This window comes from Rhinopithecus roxellana, chromosome 3, assembly GCF_007565055.1.
Source record: "Rhinopithecus roxellana isolate Shanxi Qingling chromosome 3, ASM756505v1, whole genome shotgun sequence".
NCBI classification, from domain to species: domain Eukaryota; kingdom Metazoa; phylum Chordata; class Mammalia; order Primates; family Cercopithecidae; genus Rhinopithecus; species Rhinopithecus roxellana.
The window spans coordinates 50,112,245-50,131,574 of NC_044551.1; the positions used below are offsets into that span (position 1 = coordinate 50,112,245).

General features: G+C 38.3%; 1 protein-coding gene and 1 pseudogene across 1 annotated transcript in view; both read left to right on the forward strand.

Annotated features, from left to right (window-relative positions):
* LOC104671517 (butyrophilin-like protein 8) overlaps positions 1 to 19,330 on the forward strand; it is a 43,510-nt gene that overhangs the window by 22,711 nt on the left and 1,469 nt on the right. Inside the window, 3 exon segments of the mRNA XM_010375015.2 lie at positions 18,438 to 18,628; positions 18,630 to 18,682; positions 19,266 to 19,286. Of these exon segments, the coding sequence (XP_010373317.1) occupies positions 18,438 to 18,628; positions 18,630 to 18,682; positions 19,266 to 19,286 (265 nt within the window).
* Positions 16,669 to 16,842, forward strand: LOC115896495 (annotated as a pseudogene).

A 19,330-nucleotide genomic window follows, 5' to 3' on the forward strand; every position in this document is an offset into this window, starting at 1 on the left:
AATAGACATCTACAGAACTCTCCACCCCAAATCAACATAATATATACTCTTCTCAGGACCACATCACACTTATTCTACAGTTGATCACATAATTCGAAACAGAACACTCAGCAAACGCAAAAGAATGTAAATAATAACAAACAGCCTCTCAGACCACAGTGCAATCAAATTAGAACTCAGGATTAAAAAACTCACTCAAACCACAAAACTACATGGAAACTGAACAACCTGTTCCTGAATGACTACTGGATAAACAATGAAATTAAGCAGAAATAAATAAGTTCTTTGAAACCCATGAGAACAAAGACATAACATAGCAGAATCTCTGGAACACAGCTAAAGCAGTGTTTAGAGGGAAATTTATAGCACTAAATGCCCACAGAAGAAAGCAAGAAACATCTAAAATCAACACCCTAACATCACAAGTAAAAGAACTACAGAAGCAAGAGCAAACACATTCAAAAGCTATCAAAAGACAAGAAATAACTAAGATAAGAGCAGAACTGAAGGAGACAGAGACACGAAAAACCCTTCAAAAATCAATGAATCCAGGAGCTGGTTTTTTGAAAAGATTAACAAAACAGATAGACCATTACCCAGACTAATGAAGAAAAGAGAGAGGAATCAAATAGATGCAATAAAAATGATAAAGGAGATATCACCACTGATCCCACAGAAATACAAACTACCATCAGAGAATACTATAGACACCTCTACACAAATAAACTAGAAAATCTAGAATAAATGGATAAATTTCTGGACACATACACCCTCCTAACACTAAACCAGGAAGAAGTCAAATCCCTGAATAGACCAATAACAAGTTCTGAAATTCAGGCAGTAATTAATAGCCTACCAACCAAAAAAGCTCAGGACAAGATGGATTCACAGCTGAATTCTACCAGAGTTACAAAGAGGAGCTGGTACTATTCCTTCTGAAACTATTCCAAACAACAGAAAAAGAGGAACTCCTCCCTAACTCATTTTATGAGGCCAGCACCATCCTGATACCACAACCTGGCAGAGACACAACAAAAAAGGAAAATTTCAGGCCAGTATTCCTGATGAACATTGATGTGAACATCCTCAATAAAATACTGGCAAACTGAATCCAGCAGCACATCAAAAACCTTATCCACCACGATAAAGTTGGCTTCATCCCTGGGATTCAAGGCTGGTTCAACATACACAAATCAATAAATGTAATCCATCACATAAACAGAACCAATGACAAAAACCATTATCTCCATAGATGCAGAAAAGGCCTTCGATAAAATTAAACACCACTTCATGCTAAAAACTCTCAATAAATTAGGTATCAATGGAACGTCTCTCAAAATAATAAGAGCTACTTATGACAAACCCATGCCAGTATCATACTGAATGGGTAAAAGCTGGAAGCATTCCCTTTGAAAACCAGCATAAGACAAGGATGTCCTCTCTCTCCATGCCTATTCAACATAGTATTGGAAGTTCTGGCCTGGGCAATCAGGCAAGAGAAAGAAATATAGGGTATTCAAATAGGGAGTCAAATTGTCTCTGTTTGCAGATGACATGATTGTATATTTAGAAAACCCCATCATCTCAGCCCAAAATTTCCTTAAGCTGATAAGCATCTTCAGCAAAGTGTCAGGATACAAAATCTATGTCCAAAAATCACAAGCATTCCTATACACTAATAATAGACAAACAGAGAGTCAAATCATGAATGGACTCCCATTCACAATTGCTACAAAGAGAATAAAATACCTAGAAATTCAACTTACAAGTGATGTGAAGGACCTCTTCAAGGAGAACTGCAAACCACTGCTCAAGGAAATAACAGAGGACACAAATAAATGGAAAAAACATTCCATGCTTATGAATAGGAAGAATCAATATCATGAAAATGGTCATACTGCCCAAAGTAATTTATAGATTCAATGCTATCCCCATTAAGCTACCATTGACTTTCTTCACAGAATTAGAAAAAACTACTTTAAATTTCATATGGAACCACAAAAGAACCCATATAGCCAAGACAATCCTAAGCAAAAAGAACAAAGCTGGAGGCATCATGCTACCTGACTTCAAACTGTACTACAAGGCTACAGTAACCAAAACAGCATGGTAAATGTACAAAAACAGATACATAGACCAATGGAACAGAACAGAGGCCTTAAATAATGCCACACATCTACAACCATCTGATCTTTGACAAACTTGACAAAAACAAGCAATGGGGGAAGGATTCCCTATTTAATAAATGGTGTTGGGAAAACTGGCTAGACATATGCAGAAAACTGAAACAGGACTCCTTCCTTACACCTTATACAAAAATTAACTCAAGATGGATTAAAGACTTAAACATAATACCTAAAACCATAAAAACCCTAGAAGAAAACCTTGGGAATACCATTCAGGATATAGGCATGGGCAAAGACTTCATGACTAAAACACCAAAAGCAATGGCAACAAAAGCCAAAATTGACAAGTGGGATCTAATTAAACTAAAGAGCTTCTGCACAGCAAAAGAAACTCATCAGAGTCAACAGGCACCTACAGAATAGGAGAAAATTTTTGCAATCTATCCATCTGACAAATAGTTAACATCTAGAATCTACAATAACTTAAACAAATTTACAAGAAAAAAACAATCCTATCGAAAAGTGGGGGAAGGATATGAACAGACACTTCTCAAAAGAAGACATTTATGTGGCCAACAAACATGAAAAAAGCTCAACATCACTGGTCATTAGAGAAATGCAAATCAAAACCACAATGAGATACCATCTTGCACCAGTTAGAATGGTGATCATTTAAAAGTCAGGAAACAACCCATGCTGGAGAGAATGTGGTGAAACAGGAATGTTTTTATACTATTGGTGGGAGTGTAAATTAGTTCAACCATTGAGGAAGACAGTGTGGTGATTCCTCAAGGATCTAGAACCAGAAATACCATTTGACCCAGCAATCCCATTACTCAAAGGATTACAAATCATTCTACTATAAAGACACATGCCAGTATCATACTGGCATGTTTACTGGTATGTTTATTGCAGCACTGTTCACAATAGCAAAGACTTGGAACCAACCCAAATGCCCATCAATGATAGGCTGGATAAATAAAATGTGGCACATAATACACCATTGAATACTATGCAGCCATAAACAAGCATAAATGGAAGTTGAACAATGAAGACACATGGACACAGGGAGGGGAATATCACACACTGGGGCATGTCAGGGGGTGGGGGCTAAGGAGGGATAGCATTAGGAGAAATATGTAATGTAGATGACGAGTTGATGGGTGCAGCAAACCACCATGCCACACGTATACCTATGTAACAAACCTGCACATTCTGCAAATGTATCCCATAACTTTAAGTATAATTTTTAAAAAGCCACAGCAATCGCACAAATAATAAAAAACAAAGGATTCAAAGCATACAACTGTGGAAAATCATCAAACTTCAATGGAAGATAGCCGGAGAAGAATTAAAAATAAAAGATCTACAAAACAAACATAAAACGAATTACAAAATGGAAGTCTGTACCTATAAATAACCTTGAATGTAAATGGGTTAAATTCTCCAATTAAAATACATAGAGTGGCTGAATGTATTTTTAAAATCAACCATATACTGTCTATAAGCAACTCACATTACTAGTAAGGACACACAAAGTCTGAAAGTGAGGGGATGGAAAAGGACATTCCATGCAAATAAAAACAAAAAAAAAGCAGTGGTAGCTATACTTACATGAGACAACATAGACTTTGAGTATATAACTATAAAAAGAGAAAAAGGTCATTTTACCAAGAACATATAACAATGTAAATATATATGCACAAAACATTGAAGCAGTTAGTAAATATCTTGAGGAGAGATAAACTACAACACAATAGAAGTAGGGAACCTCAAATCCCACTTTCAGCAATGAACAGATAATCTAGACACACAATCAATAAGAAAACATTGGACTTAAACTACATGTTAAAGCAAATGGACTTAAAAGCCATATACAGAATATTCCATCCAACAGCAGTAGAGCACACATTCTCCTCAAGTTCATAAGGACCATTCTCCAGAATATATCACATCTTAGGCCACATAAAAAGTTTTAAATTTAAGAGGATTAAAATCATATTAAGTATCTTTTCAGACCACAATGGTACAAACTAGAAATCAATAGAAATCTTGGAAAATAGGCAAATATGTGGAAATTAAACAACATGCTTTCAAACAACCAATGGGTCACAGAAAAAACAAAAATGAAATAAAAAATATTTTGAGACAAGCAAGAATGGAAACACAACACACAAAACTTATGGGATGCGTTAAAGGCAGAAATGAGAGGGAAATTTATAGCAATAGACATCTATATCAAAGAAGAAGAAGGATCTCTAATAAACAGCCTAATATTACACCTCAAGGAACTAGAAAAAGAAAAAAGAATTAAGTCCAAAGAACAGATCAATAATAAGTAAGGAGACTGAATTAGTAATAAACATTCTCCCATCAAAGAAAAGCCCAGGGCCCAGTGGATTCACTGATGAATTCTACCAAACATTTAAAGAAAAACTACCAACATTTCTCAAACTCTTCCAAAAAATGACAGAAGACATACTTCCAAACTTATTTTACAAGGTCAACATTACCCTGATACCAATATCAGACAAGAACACTGAAAAAAAAAAAAAAAAAAAAAAAGAAAATCACAGGCCAAATTCCTGATGAAAATAGATGCAAAAATTCCACCCCCTTCCAAATACTAGTAAACCAAATAAAATAGCACATTAAAAGAATTGGTCACTGACCAAGTATGACTTAACCCTGGAATGCAAGGATGGTTCAATAGATACAAATATAAATGTGATGTAACATATAAGCAAAGTGAAGGATAAAAATCATATGATAATCTCAATTGATACAGAGAAAATATATGACAACTTCAGCACCCTTTCATGATTAAAATCTCTGAACATATTAGGCATACAGGGAATGTACTTCAATGCAATAAAAGCCATATATGACAACCCATAGCTAACAATGTCATGGGATCATTTGGGTGTTGCTTTTCCTCTGGAAACCTTTGCCCAAGTTTTTCTCAGGCCCATTGGGCTTGTTCTGCCCCCTTGGCCTTGCAGGGTGTGCTCGGCTTGTGCTACCAGTCCAGATCCTGCACCTGCCAAGGGTGAGCTAGGCACAGAGCAGTGAGGAGTGCATGAGTGAGTGAACGCAAAATGTAGCCACTGTGCACAGCCAGGCATGCTGGCTGCTGTGGTGCAGCAGGCAGCTCTAGGCACCAGCACAGGTGCCAGCTCTATGTAAGCCTCTGTGTGGCTAGACCAGATGCACTGCAAGTGGCTTCCACTGTAGGCCCCTGTGTCTGGACGAGGGGAATGTGATGGTGCCTGGAAGCTTGGAAATGCCAGAAATTATACAGTCCCAAATTGGGTATCACAGTCCTGGCTTGGGAAGGCCCTAGGTCTGGGCTCCCTGAGGGGCTGCAGTTCTTCTCTCCTTCTCATTGTCTGCAACGTGGCAAATAGGGTGGTGTGTATCAGCCTTGTTTGTGTTACAGCTTTTTCAGTCCCGCCATTCAATGGTTCCCAAGTTCTTGTCCCATATCCAGGAAGAATGAGGTACACAGACAACTGGAAGGCAAGTGAGGCAGTGAGGAGCTTTATTAAGCAACAGAACAATTCTCAGGAGACCTGAAGTGGGTAGCTCTTTTCTGCAGGCAGGTCATCCCGACAAGTGGGTAGCTCCTTCCTGCTTCTCACTTCATAGTCCTGATGTCTGGCTGAGTCTAGGGGTTTTTATGGGCTCAGAAGGAAGGGAGTGCATGCTGATTGGTTCAGGGATGGCCATGGGTGGCTAGGAAAAAGCACCATAAATTCTGACTCCAGGCAGTGGAGGCCACCCAGAACTGGCAGCCCAGCCCCCAGGCTTCTGGTCATCCCTGGCTTGAAGGTAGTCAAAGACCTGCCCCTTTTCACCCAGGAAACCGTTTCCCTTGCACCATTAACATGGCATCCATGGCACCCAGGCTGTTCATGCTGAGTGGCACCTGCAGACCTGTGCAGAGCTGCCCTCAGGCCCCGTCCTCCCTCCTGTGCTCATTGGTGTTCAAAGTCCAGAGGGAGCTGAGGAGGCAAGAGCTGGCATGTCAGCACTGCCTCCAGCACATGCACACCTGGCGGGTCACAACAGTGCCTGGACTCAGCTACAACTTTACTCTGCGCTGGAGTAGGCACCAGGAGCAGGGAGAGGGTAGGAAGCAGGGACAGGCACTTCTGAGCCTGCAGGGACAGGCACTTCTGAGCCTGCAGGGGCAGAGAGGTTTTCCAGGGCTCCATGAGCACAGAGATGCCTGGGTATGGAGCCATGGCTGGGTGACTGCAGCTGTGCCCCAGAGGGCAGGACTCCTGCCCCATGGACTCAGTAGAGGGTGGGGCTCCCACCTGTTCCCAGCCCCACCTGGCTCCATGGAGCACATAGCCCCAGTCACACCTCCCCTGCTGCAGCCAGCTTCTTCACAGCAACTGCTCCAGACAGACTGCCACTGTTATCAACATCATACTTAAACATGAAAGGTGGAACACTTTTCCTGTTAGATCAGGGACAATACAAGAATGCCCATTCTTACAATTTCTTTTTTTTTTTTTTTTTTTTTTTTGATGGCATCTCGCTCTGTTGCCAGGCTGGAGTGCAGTGGTACTATCTCGGCTCACTGCAACCTCCATCTCCTGGGTTCAAGTGATTCTCCTGCCTCAGCCTCCTGAGTAGCTGGGACTACAGGTGTGCACCACCACACCCAGCTAATTTTTTTGTATTTTTAGTAGAGACAGGTTTCACCATGTTGGCCAGGATGGTCTTGATCTCTTGACTTGTGATTTGCTTGCCTCATCCTCCCAAAGTGCTGGGATTACAGGCCATTGCCCCGGCACTTCTTTCTAACATAGTACTAGATGTCCTAACCAGCACAGTTAGGCAAAAGAAAGAAAGAAAAGGTATCCACACTGGAAAGAAAAAAGTAAAATTGTCTCTATTTAGTAATGACATGATCTTATATATAGAAAATCCTAAAGACTTAGCCAAAAAAATATTGGAACAGATAAGCAAGTCTAGTAATGTTGAAGGATACAAAATCAACATACAAAGATCAGTATCATTTCTATACACTAATGAAAAACTATCTGAAAAAGATTCAGAAAACAATTCCAATAGCAACAAAAAAGTACTTAGACCTAAAATTAACCAGAGATGAAAGAGGTGGTTAAAATTACGGAAAATTATAAAACACTGATTAAAGAAACTGAAGAAAACACAAGCAAATAGAAAACTATCCTGTGTTCATAATTAGAAGAATTAATATTGTTTAGATGTCCTTGACTAGCAGAGCTGCCATGTGCTGTAGTGTGCTCTGCAGGAATTGTGGACCAGCACAGTTGAAGATTGCCACCAGCCACTCCATCCCCTCAACCAGTGACCCTGACCACTTGATTGGTGGAGCTGCTGCATGCCACATGTGACTCCAGTGATCTAAGGACTTGTGGAGTCACATGTGACCAGACCACTGTGAGCCGAAACTTTCAACTGCCACAGGTGCTGTACACCACACATGTTCCCCAGGAATTGGGAATTAGCCTGCCCAGCATTTGCTGCCACCAGAAATACCACCCCCTGGAACAGTGGAGGCATCACACATTGCCTGCATCCCCCAGGGTTCCAAGGACTGGTGCACTCAGCACCTGCTGCCATGACTTCATACCCTTGATTGGCAGAGTGACTACATGCTGCATGCAGCCCCCCAGGAGTCTCAGGAACAGCCCTTTTGGTGTCCACCACTGACGGTGGCCATATCTCATTTACTTGCAGAGCTCCTGCCTGCTATGTGCATCACCCAGGACTCCAGGTACTGGCCCACTCAGCACCTGGCACCACTAGTAACCTTGCCTCCTCGACTGGTACACCCCTGGGACCAAGTGACCAGTGGAGCTGTCAAGTTTGGTGTGCACTTTCCTTGTCTAAAAACCAGCCTACCTGGTGGCCCCAGCCCCCAGCAAACCTGTGCCATTGCCTCCAAAAATACACACAGCCTACAACATTGACACACTTGAAGGTACTGCCAATGTTGATTACAGCTGAAGCAGTTACATGGAAATTATTAATATAATACAGTGCCCACGTATCCAACCAACACCATAGGACTCATCTACAGGAAAATATCTTTGCCTATAAAAGTTTCAAGAAAACAATTAAGCCCCAAATTGAAAATGTTAGAAATAACAAAAATTAGAGTAGAAATAGAGAGTAGAAAAACAAAAGAAAACATCAACAAAACTAACAGTTGGTTTATATATAATGTTATTCCATAAAATTGGAAGAGGTTACTGTTCCACCAAATTTGCAGATATCAACGTAGGAACACAAGAAACATGAAAATCCAAGGAAATATGACACCTCCAAAGGAACACAATAATTCTTCACTAACAGACTCCAAGGAAAATAAAATCTATGAATGCCTGAAAAGGAGTTTAAAGTAATGATCTTAAGAACACTTAGTGAGATACAAGAGACTAGAAATGGAGAATTTAACAAAATCAGGGAAACAATTTGTGATCTAAAGGAAATATTTTTTAAAAGCCCCTTTCCCCATTTTAAAAAAAGAAATATTCAACAGAGAGACAGATACTACAAAACAGAGCTAAACAGGAACCTTGGAGCTAAGGAATTCAATGAATGAAATAAAAACATTGCCATTTGATGGATTATTCTAGTGATAAAATTTGTTTCCTTTCAAATTTTATATGGGAGATCAATCAGAAGAAAGAATTTCTGAACTTGAAGACAGGTATTTTTAAATAACCCAGTCAGATGAAAAAAAGAAAGACAGAGAAAAAGAATGAAGAAAATATACAAGACTTATGAAATACCATTAAGTGAAAAAATTTTCACATTATGTGAGTTTCAGAAGAAGAGATGACAGATGGTGTAAATAACCTATTTAATAAAATAATGGCTGAAAACTTCCCAAGTCCTGGAAGAGATGTGGACATCCAGTTCCAGGAAGCTTAAAAGTTTCCAAATATATTCAACACAAAAAGGTCCTCTACATGGCACATTATAGTCAAATTGTCAAAAGTTAACAACATACAGAAAATTCTAAAATGAGCAAGATACAAGTGTCATGCTACATACAAGAGAATTCCCATCAGACTAACAGCAGATTTCTTTCTCCTTCCTCCCTTCCTCCCTTCCTTTTTTTGATGGAGTCTCGCTCTGTTGCCAGGCTAGAGTGCACTGGCACAATCTCGGCTCACTGCAGCCTCTGACTCCCTAATTCAAGTGATCATCCTGCCTCAGCCTCCCAAGTAGCTGGGATTACAGGCACGCACCACCACACCCAGCTAATTTTTGTTATTTTTAGTAGAGACAGGGTTTCACCATGTTGGCCAGGATGGTAACAGCAGATTTCTTAACAGAAATCTTACAGGCCAAGAGAGAAAGGGATACTATGTTCAAAGTGCTGGAAGGAAAAAAAAGCCAACTAATACATGACGTCCAGCAAAGCTATTCTTCAGAAATAAAGAAGAAAAATATATTTTTAGATAAGCAAAACTGAGGGAATTTATCACCACTAGATCAGTCTTACAAGAAATGCTCAAGGGAGCCCTACCTCTGGAAGGGAAAGGATGGTAACTACCATATGAAAACACCTGAAAGTAGAAAACTCACTGGAAGAACAGATATGAAAATGAGAAAGAGAAAGGAATCAAATTTTATCACTACAGTAATCCATCAAATGGCAAAGGTAAATGATGAGAGGAAGAATCAAACTGGGATATACCAAATAATGAACAAAAAGTTAATAAAATGACAGGAGTAAGTCCTCGCTCATCAACAATACCCTTGAATGTAAATAGTTTAAATTCCTTAATTAAAATATATAGATTGGCTGAATGAATGAATGAATGAATGAATGAAAAAAGATCCCATTATATGCCGCCCAGAAGAAACTCACTTCACTTGTAAAGACACACATAGACTGAAATTGAGAGATGATGAATGGTATTCCACACAAAAGAAAAAAAAAAAAAAACAAGCAAGAATAGCTATACTTATATCAGTATAGCTGATATAAGTATCAGTATATAAAATAGATTTTAAGTCAACAACTGTAAAACGGGACAAAGAAGATTATTATTTAATGATAAAGGGATCAATTCGGCAAGAGGATATAGCAATTGTAAATATATATGAACCCAACACAGGAGCACCAAGATTCATAAAGCAAATATTACTAGATCTAAAGGGAAAGGTAGATCCCAATACATTAATGAATATAACGTCTAGCTGAACTGTCTAGCTGTTGAAGCTGGGTACTTCAACACTCCACACTCACCATTGGACAGATCATCTAGACAGAAAATCAACAAAGTAATATTGGATTTATTGTATACTATACACCAAATGAACCTAGCAGATATCTACATAACATTTTATCCACAAGCTGCAGAATACACATTTTTCTTATCAGCACATGGAACGTTCTCCAGGATACATTTTATGTTAGGCCACAAAACAACCTCAAAAAAATGTTTTTTAAATAAAAACTGTATCAAGTATATTTTCAGGGCACAATAGAATAAAACAAGAAATCAATAACAAGAATACTGGAAATTGTACAAATACATGGAAATTAAACAACATTCTTCTGAACAACCATTGGCTCAATGCAGAAATTAAACAGAAAGTTAAAAAAACTCCTTAAAACAAATAAAAATATAAATACAACATACAAGCTGGGCACAGTGACTCATGCCTGTAATCCCAGCACTTTAGGAGGCTGAGGCAGGCAGATCACGAGGTCAAGGGGTCAAGACCAGCCTGGCCAACATGATGAAGCACTGTCTCTACTAAAAATATAAAAAATTAGCTGGGTGGCACTAATCCCAGCTACTTGGGAGGCTGAGGCAGGAGAATCTCTTGAACCAGGGAGGCAGAGGTTGCAGTGAGCCGAGATCATGCCGCTGCACTTCAGCCTGGGTGACAGAGCAAGACTTCATCTCAGAGGAAAAAAGAAAAAAAAAAAAGAAACACAACATACCAAAACATATGGGATATAGTAAAAGCAGTACTAGGAGGTAAGTTTATAGCAATAAATGCCTACATCATAAAAAGTATAAATATTTCAAGTAAAAAAACCCCTAACAATTAGCCTCAAGAAATTAGAAGGGCAAGAAGAAATGAAGCCCAAATTTTGTAGAAGGAAATAAATAATATCAGAGGAGAAATAAACAAAATAAAGACCAAAATTATAATACAAAAGACCAACAAAATAAGAGTTTGTGTTTTAAAAAGATAAAATTGACAAACCCTTAGCTAGACTATGAAAAAAAGAGAGAAGACCCAAAGAAAGAAAATTAGAAACCAAAAGAAGGCATTACAACTGATACCAGAGAAATACAAAGGATCATTGGAGACTATTAAGAGGCCAGGCGCGGTGGCTCAAACCTGTAATCCCAGCACTTTGGAAGGCCGAGATGGGCGGATCACGAGGTCAGGAGATCGAGACCATCCTGGCTAACACGGTGAAACCCCATCTCCACTAAAAAATATAAAAATCTAGACGGGCGAGGTGGCGGGTGCCTGTAGTCCCAGCTACTCGGGAGGCTGAGGCAGGAGAATGGTGGGAACCCAGGAGGCGGAGCTTGCAGTGAGCTGAGATCTGGCCACTGCACTCCAGCCTGGGCGACAGAGCGAGACTCCGTCTCGAAAAAAAAAAAAAAAAAAAAAGAAAAAAAAAGAAATATATGCCCCAGGGCACAGCTGCTTGTGCTTGTAATCTCAACCCTTTGGGAGGCCAAGGCAGCAAATCACTTGAGGTCAGGGGTTTGAGACCAGCCCGGCCAACATGGTGAAACCCTGTCCCTACTAAAAAAGAAAAACCTACAAAAATTAGCCAAAGAAAGAGAAAGAGAAGGGAGGGAGGGAGGGAGGGAGGGAGGGAAGAAGGAAGGAAGGAAGGAAGGAAGGAAGGAAGGAAGGAAGGAAGGAAGGAAGGAAGGAAGGAAGGAAGGAAGGAAGGAAGGAAGGAAGGAAGGAAGGAGAGAAAGACAGAACTAGTATATGCCAACAAATTGGAAAACGTAGAAGAAGTAGATAACCTCATAAACACATGGAACATACCAAAATAGAGTCAGGAAAAAACAGAAAACCTAATCAGACCAATAATGAGTAACAAGAGTGAATCCACGGTAGAAAGTATCCCAACAAACAAAAGCTCAAAACAAGATGGCTTCGCTGCTGGATTCTATTAAACTTTTAAAGAACAAACACCTTCTCTTCTTAAAGTATTACAAAAAGTTGAAAGGGTGGGAATTCTTCCAAACTCATTCCATGAGGAGAGTATTGCCCTGATGCCAAAATCAGAAAAGAATACAACAAAAAGGAGAACGCTACAGGCCAATATCCATTATGAACATAGATGCAAAAATTCTCAACAAAATACTAGCTATCCCAATCCAATAGCACATCAAAAAGAATATACACCATGATTGAGTGGGATTGATCCCTGGGATGCAAGGATGGTTCAACATATGGAAATCAATAAATGTGATATATCATATCAGCAGAATGAAGACCAAAGAGCATATGATCATCTCAATAGACATGAAAAAATATCTGATGAAATTCAACATTCCTGATATAACATTCAATGATATAAACTCTCAACAGGTTAGATGTAGGAGAAATGTACCTCAACACAATCAAGGTCACATATGACAAACTCACAGCTAACATCATACAGAATGGGGAAAAGTTGAAAGCTTTTCAATAAGAACTGGAACAAGACAAGGATGCCCACTTTTACTACTCTTATTTAACCAAGTACTAGAAGTCCTAGCCAGAGCAATTAGGCAAGAGAAAAAAATAAAGAGAATCTAAATTGGAAAGGAGAAAGTCAAATTGTCCCTGTTCACAGACAACATGATCTTTATATATATAAAAAAACCTAAAGATTCCACCAAAAAAACCTCTTAGAACTGATAAATTCAGTAATGTTGCAGGATACAAAATCAAAATATAAATTCAGTAGTGTTTCTACATACCAATAACAAACTAGTTGAAAAAGAATCAAGAAAGCAGTATCATTTACAATAGCTACAACAAAATAAAATACCAAGGAATAAGTTTAACTAAGGAGGTGAAGATCTATACAATAAAAACTAGAAAACATTGATGAAAGGAACTGAAGGGAACACAAACAAATGAAAAGATACCCCATGTTCCTGATCTAAAGGAATTAAGATTGGTAAAATGACCATACTACCCCAAGTGATGTACAGAGTCAATGCAATCCTTATCAAAATACCAATGACATTCTTTAATGAAATAAAAACCAAAATCCTAAAATTCCTATGGAGCCACAAAAGACTCCAAATAGCCAAAGCATTACTGAATAATTAACAAATCTGGAGTATCACATTATGGAGCTTCAAAATACACTACAAAAGCATAGTAGCCAAGACAGCATGGTACTAGCATAAAAGCAGACACACAGAAGAATGAGACAGAATACAAAACCCAGATATAAATCCACATATTTACAGTCAGCTCACTTTTGAGAAAGGTGCCAAGAATATATATTAGAGAAAAGACAGTCTCTTCAAAAAACAGTGCTGCATTTGCTAGTATTCATATGCAGAAGAAAGAACTAACCCCTATCTCTCACCATATATAAAAATAAACTCTTGATGAATTAAAGGCTAAAATGTAAAACCTGAAACTATAAAGCTACTAGAAGTAAACATAGGAAAAATGCTTCAGGACATTGGACTGGGCAATCATTTTTTTAAATACATGATTTCAAAACCACAGACAACAAAAGCAGAAACAGACATATGTGATTATATCAAACTAAAAAGCTTTTGCAAAGCAAAGGAAATCATTAACAGAGTGAAAAGGTAACTTACAGAATGGGAGATAATGTTTGCAAACTATACATCTGATTAGGTATTCACATAAGGAACTCAAACAACTCAAGAGTGAAAAAACCCAAATAATCCAATCACAAAAGGGAAGATAGACCTTTTTTTTTTTTTTTTTTTTTTTTTTGAGGCAGAGTCTTGCTCTGTTACCCAGGCTGGAGTGCAATGGTGCAATCTTGGCTCACTGCAACGTCGGCCTCCTGGGTTCAAGTGATTCTCCTGCCTCAGCCTCCCGAGTAGCTGATTACAGGCACCTGCTACCATGCCCAGCTAATTTTTATGTTTTTAGTAGAGACGGGGTTTCACCAGGTTGGCCAGGCTGGTCTCTAACTCCTGACCTCAGGTGATCCATCCAGCCTCCCAAAGTGCTGGGATTACAGGCATGAGCCACCGTACCTGGCCAGGATGATAGACCTTATAGACATTTCTCAAAAGAAAACATACAAATGAACAACAGATATATAAAAACTGTTCAATATCACTAGTCATCAGGGAAATGCAAATAAAAACTGCAATGAGATAAAAATTACTCAAGTTAAAATTGCTATTATCAAAAAGACAAAAGATAACAATTGTTGTTGATGTGGAGAAAAGGAACACTTGCACACCACTGGTGGGATTTTAAATTAGTATGTTCATTATGAAAAACAGTATGGCGATTTCTCAAAAAATTAAAAATGAAACTACCATAGATCCAGCAAAGTACTGAGTATATCCAAAAGAAAGAAAATGAACATATTGAAGAGATCTGCACTCCTATGTTTATCTCAGCACTATTCACAATACCTAAGATATGGAATCAACCTAAGTGTTTATTAACAAATTAATGAAAAGGAAATATGATGTATATACAAAATAGAATATTATTCAGTAATAAAAAGAGTGAAATCCGATTATTTGCAACAACATGGATGAACTTAGAAGACACTGTGTTAAGTACATTAAACCATACATGATCTCATCCGTATGTGGAATCCAATAAATGTATCTCATAGAGGTAGAGAACCTAGAAGACATTATGTTAAATAAATTAATGCAGACAGAGAAATACAAATACCACATGATCTCACCCATATATGAAATCCAAAGTTTATCATGTAGAAGTAGAGAAGTAGGGGTTACCAGAGACTGCTGGAGCTGGGGATAGGGTAGAGGGAGGAATGGAGAAATGGTGTCCTATTGCATAGCAGAGTGACTATAGTTAACAAGAATGTATAGTATATTTCAGAATAGCTAGAAGAGAGGATTTTGAATGTTCTCACCACAAAGACATGACAAGTGTTTGAGGTGATGGAAATGATCTTCACACAATGTATACATATATCACAACATCACATTGTACCACATAAATATGTACAGTTATTATGTGGAAATTAAAATTCTTTTAAAAAGCTGATCTCATAGAAGTAGAAAGTGGAACAGTGGTTACTAGAGGCTGGTAAGGGTAGAGGGATTGCGGGGAATGAGAAGAGGTTGATTAGGTACAAAATTATATTTAAATGGCAGCAATAAGTTCCAGTCTTCCACTGCACAGTAGGGTAACTATAATTACCAATAACATATTACATATCTCAAAATAGCTAGAAAGGAGGATTTTGAATGTTCTCACCTTAAAGAAATGATTAATGTTTTAGGTGATACCTTAATTTGATCATTACATATTATATACATGTATCAAAACACCATTTTGTACTGTAAATATGAACAATTATTATGTCAATACAAAGTAAAATAAAACTTAAAAATTGAACACAAATAAAGAAAATATATTCTATGTTCAGGAATTGGAACAATTAGCACTGTTAAAATGTTCATACTACCCAAAGCTATCTACAGATTCAGCACAATCTCTCTCAAGAGAGATTCTAATGTCACTTTTCACAGATAAAGAAAAAAGCAATCCTTAAATTCATATGGAACCACTAAAGAACTCAAATAGCCAAAGCAATCTTGAGCAAAAATAACAAAGTTGGAGTCCCTATACTCTGATTTCAAAATATAAAGTGATTATAATTAAAACATCCTGGGACTAGCACAAAAGCAGACACATCACTCAATGGAACAGGATGGAAAGTTTAGAAATACATCCATGTGTTTATGAACAATTGATTTTTGAAAAAGGTGCCAAGAACACAGGAGGAAGAAAGGACAGTCTTTTCAACAAATGATATTGAAACAAGTGGATATCCACATGCACATATATGAAACTGAACCCTTATCTCACACCATGTACAAAAATGAACTCAAATTAGATTAAAAAGTTAAATGTAAGACCTCCAACTATAAAACTACTAGAAGACAACATACGGGCAAAGCTCCATGATACTGATCTTGGCAATAATATTTTTGAATATGATATAAAAAGCATAGACAACAAAAGCAAAAATAGGCAAATGGGATTACATCAAACTAAAAAGCTTCTGTACAGCAAAGAAAACAGTTAAGGTGAAGGACAATCCACAGAGTGAGAGAAAATATTTGCAAACCAAACAGCTGACAGGGGATTAATATACAAAATATATAAGAAATTCAAACAGCTCAATAGCAAGAAAACAAATAACCCGATCTTAAAAATGGGCAAAGGACCTAAACAAACATTTCTCAAAATTATATTTAAGTGGACAGCAGGGAGGGTGTATGCTTGTGTTAACTCTCTTCTTCCACCTAGTTGCACTCCTGAGAGCAAGATGGGTCACCAGCAGCTAGCTGTACTGGAGCCACCCGTGAAAATTCGGTCAGGGTCCTTCTCTTGTCAAGTCTGCTCAAACCAGCACGGTCTGATCCGGAAATACAGCCTCAATATGTGCCGGCAGTGTTTCCATCAGTACGCAAAGGATATAGGTTTCATTAAGTTGGACTAAGTGATCTTCCTTGAATGGATTATCCAAGGCATCTATGCAATGAAAAACCACGGTAGCTCTTTGCACATAAAATAAACATTAATAAATACATAAACGGACAACAGGTACATGAAGAAATGCTCAGCATCTCTAATCATTGTGGAAATGCAAATTAAACCACAATGAGATATCACCTTACACCTCTTTGAATGGCTATTATCAAAAAGATTAAAGATAAGTGTTGGCAAGGATGCTAAGAAAAGGAACTCTTGTACATTATTGGTGGGAATATAAATTAGTATGGCCATTATGGAAAACAGTATGGAGTTTTCTCAAAAAACTAAAAATAGAACTGCTCCATGATTCAGCAGTCCTACTTGTGGGAATATATGAAAATGCACTGTAATCAATATGTTGAATGAATAGCTGTATTACTCACAATTGCTAAATTCAATCTAAGTGTCCATCATCAGATGAATGGGTAAAGAAAATGTGATCTATAAATACAATGGAATACAATATTTAGCCTTTAAAAAAAGGATGGACATTTTGTCATTTGTAATTCCAAGGATAAAACTGAAGGACATTATGTTAAGTGAAATAAGCCAAGCTCAGAAAGATGAATCTCTCGTGATCTGATATATGTCAAAGCTAAAAAAGTTGAACTCAACAATAGAGAGTAGAATGTTACCAGAGGCTGGGGCAGAGGGCAAGAGAGAATGGGGAGTTGTTGGTCAAAGGGTGCAAAGATTGAGATAGACAAGAGGAATATGTTTTGAAGTCTATTGAACTACAGGGTGACTGTAGTCAATAATAACATGTTGTATATTTCAGAATAACAGAAAGAATAAAATTTAAATGTCTCATCATAAAAATGATAAGTAAGGGAGATGATGGATATATTAATTGGCTTGATTTAATTATTCCATATTGTAGGCATGTATCAAAGAGTCACACTGTACCCGTTAATATGTATGAAGTTTGTAAGTTTAAATAACAGTAAAAGGAGGGAAGAGATATTTTTTCAGACAAGAAGATGCAAATATTTTAAGATATCAGTTCTCTCTGAATTGATCTATAGATTCAATACAATTCCATTCAAAATCTCAGCAGAATTTTCTTAGAACTTGACAAGTCAATACAAAAATTTATGTTGCAGAGCAAATGGCCATGATTGCCAAGGCACAACTGAATAAGAAGTGAGGAAAATTAGCCTAGTTTATACCAAAATATATCCCAGAACTGTGGTGATTAAGCCACTCAAAATTATTGGCACAAAAGTGGACAAGTAAACAAATGGCACAGAGCAGAGAGCCCAGAAACAAATCCAAACCTAAACAGAAAGCTTACTGGATCAGAGATGGCGCTGCGTGTACTAGTGTGGAAAGGAAGGTCCATTCAGTAAATGTTGGCACAGTCGTTATCTGTTGAGAAGAAAATTAAATAGAACCACTACTGCATTTTATAACAAAAATAAAATCAAAGTGTTAAACCTATAGGAGAATTTATAGAAACCTATTTCTTCCATTTTCAGGAACAAGGTGAGTCCTTAAAGAAGAATTGAATTGTGTCCTTTGTTCACGGATAACTAAAATATCTGTGGGATTGTTTTTCAGATACCTTTTTCCAGCCTATATCATGGCACCTGGCTACCAAAGTACTGGGAATACTCTGCTGTGGCCTATTTTTTGGCATTGTTGGACTGAAGATTTTCTTCTCCAAATTCCAGGGTAAGTGAGAGAGAGAAGCATGGGCCGGCGACTTATTCATGGTTCCAGCAGGGACAGGATCAGAGATGCTCCCGCATCCCAGCTGCTTCTCTTCCTCTAGTCCTAGCCTCCAGGGGCCCAGGCCCAAAAAAGTAATCACCCTTCTGTAGGGTATTCGAACATCTCTTCCTCTGCAAATATCAACTGCGACAGGCCCTTGCTACTTCATTTAGGCCAAATAATAAGGGGATGAATGATTTTCAGTACCTATAGAGCCTGGATAATTTTCCATGAACAACACCAAGACTCTGATTAAAAAGTTTTAATGTGGCGAACAAATTCATAAAGGAAGAAGTCAAAGTGACTGACAATAAGATAAACTTATATTCAGTCTCAATAAGACTTTTCACCCCCAAAACCAATTTCTTCCTCCTTGGGAGTGACACTTCCCCCTGGGGATGAGGCCGCTCCCAGCCGCCTCCTCCCATCTCCATCCCCACCTCCACAGCATCCCAGCTGTTGTCCCTCTCCTTAGCATGAACCTTCCTAATCTCTTGCTCCCCCCAAGACAGCTACACTCCGTGCAGGGGCTGCGGAGATGAGCACATGTAAGTGTTCTAGGAGAGGCCCTGCCCTTCACACCTGCAGCTTGTCCCACCTGTGCAAGCAGCCAGGGTCATGTTTGTACCTTGCACACTCCTGTGTCCACCACTGAATATACTGTTTCTGTTTCAGGGAAAATCCAGGCAGAACTGGGTAAGTGTGTGTCACGTCCTGAGCCTCCCACACATGGTTCTCCC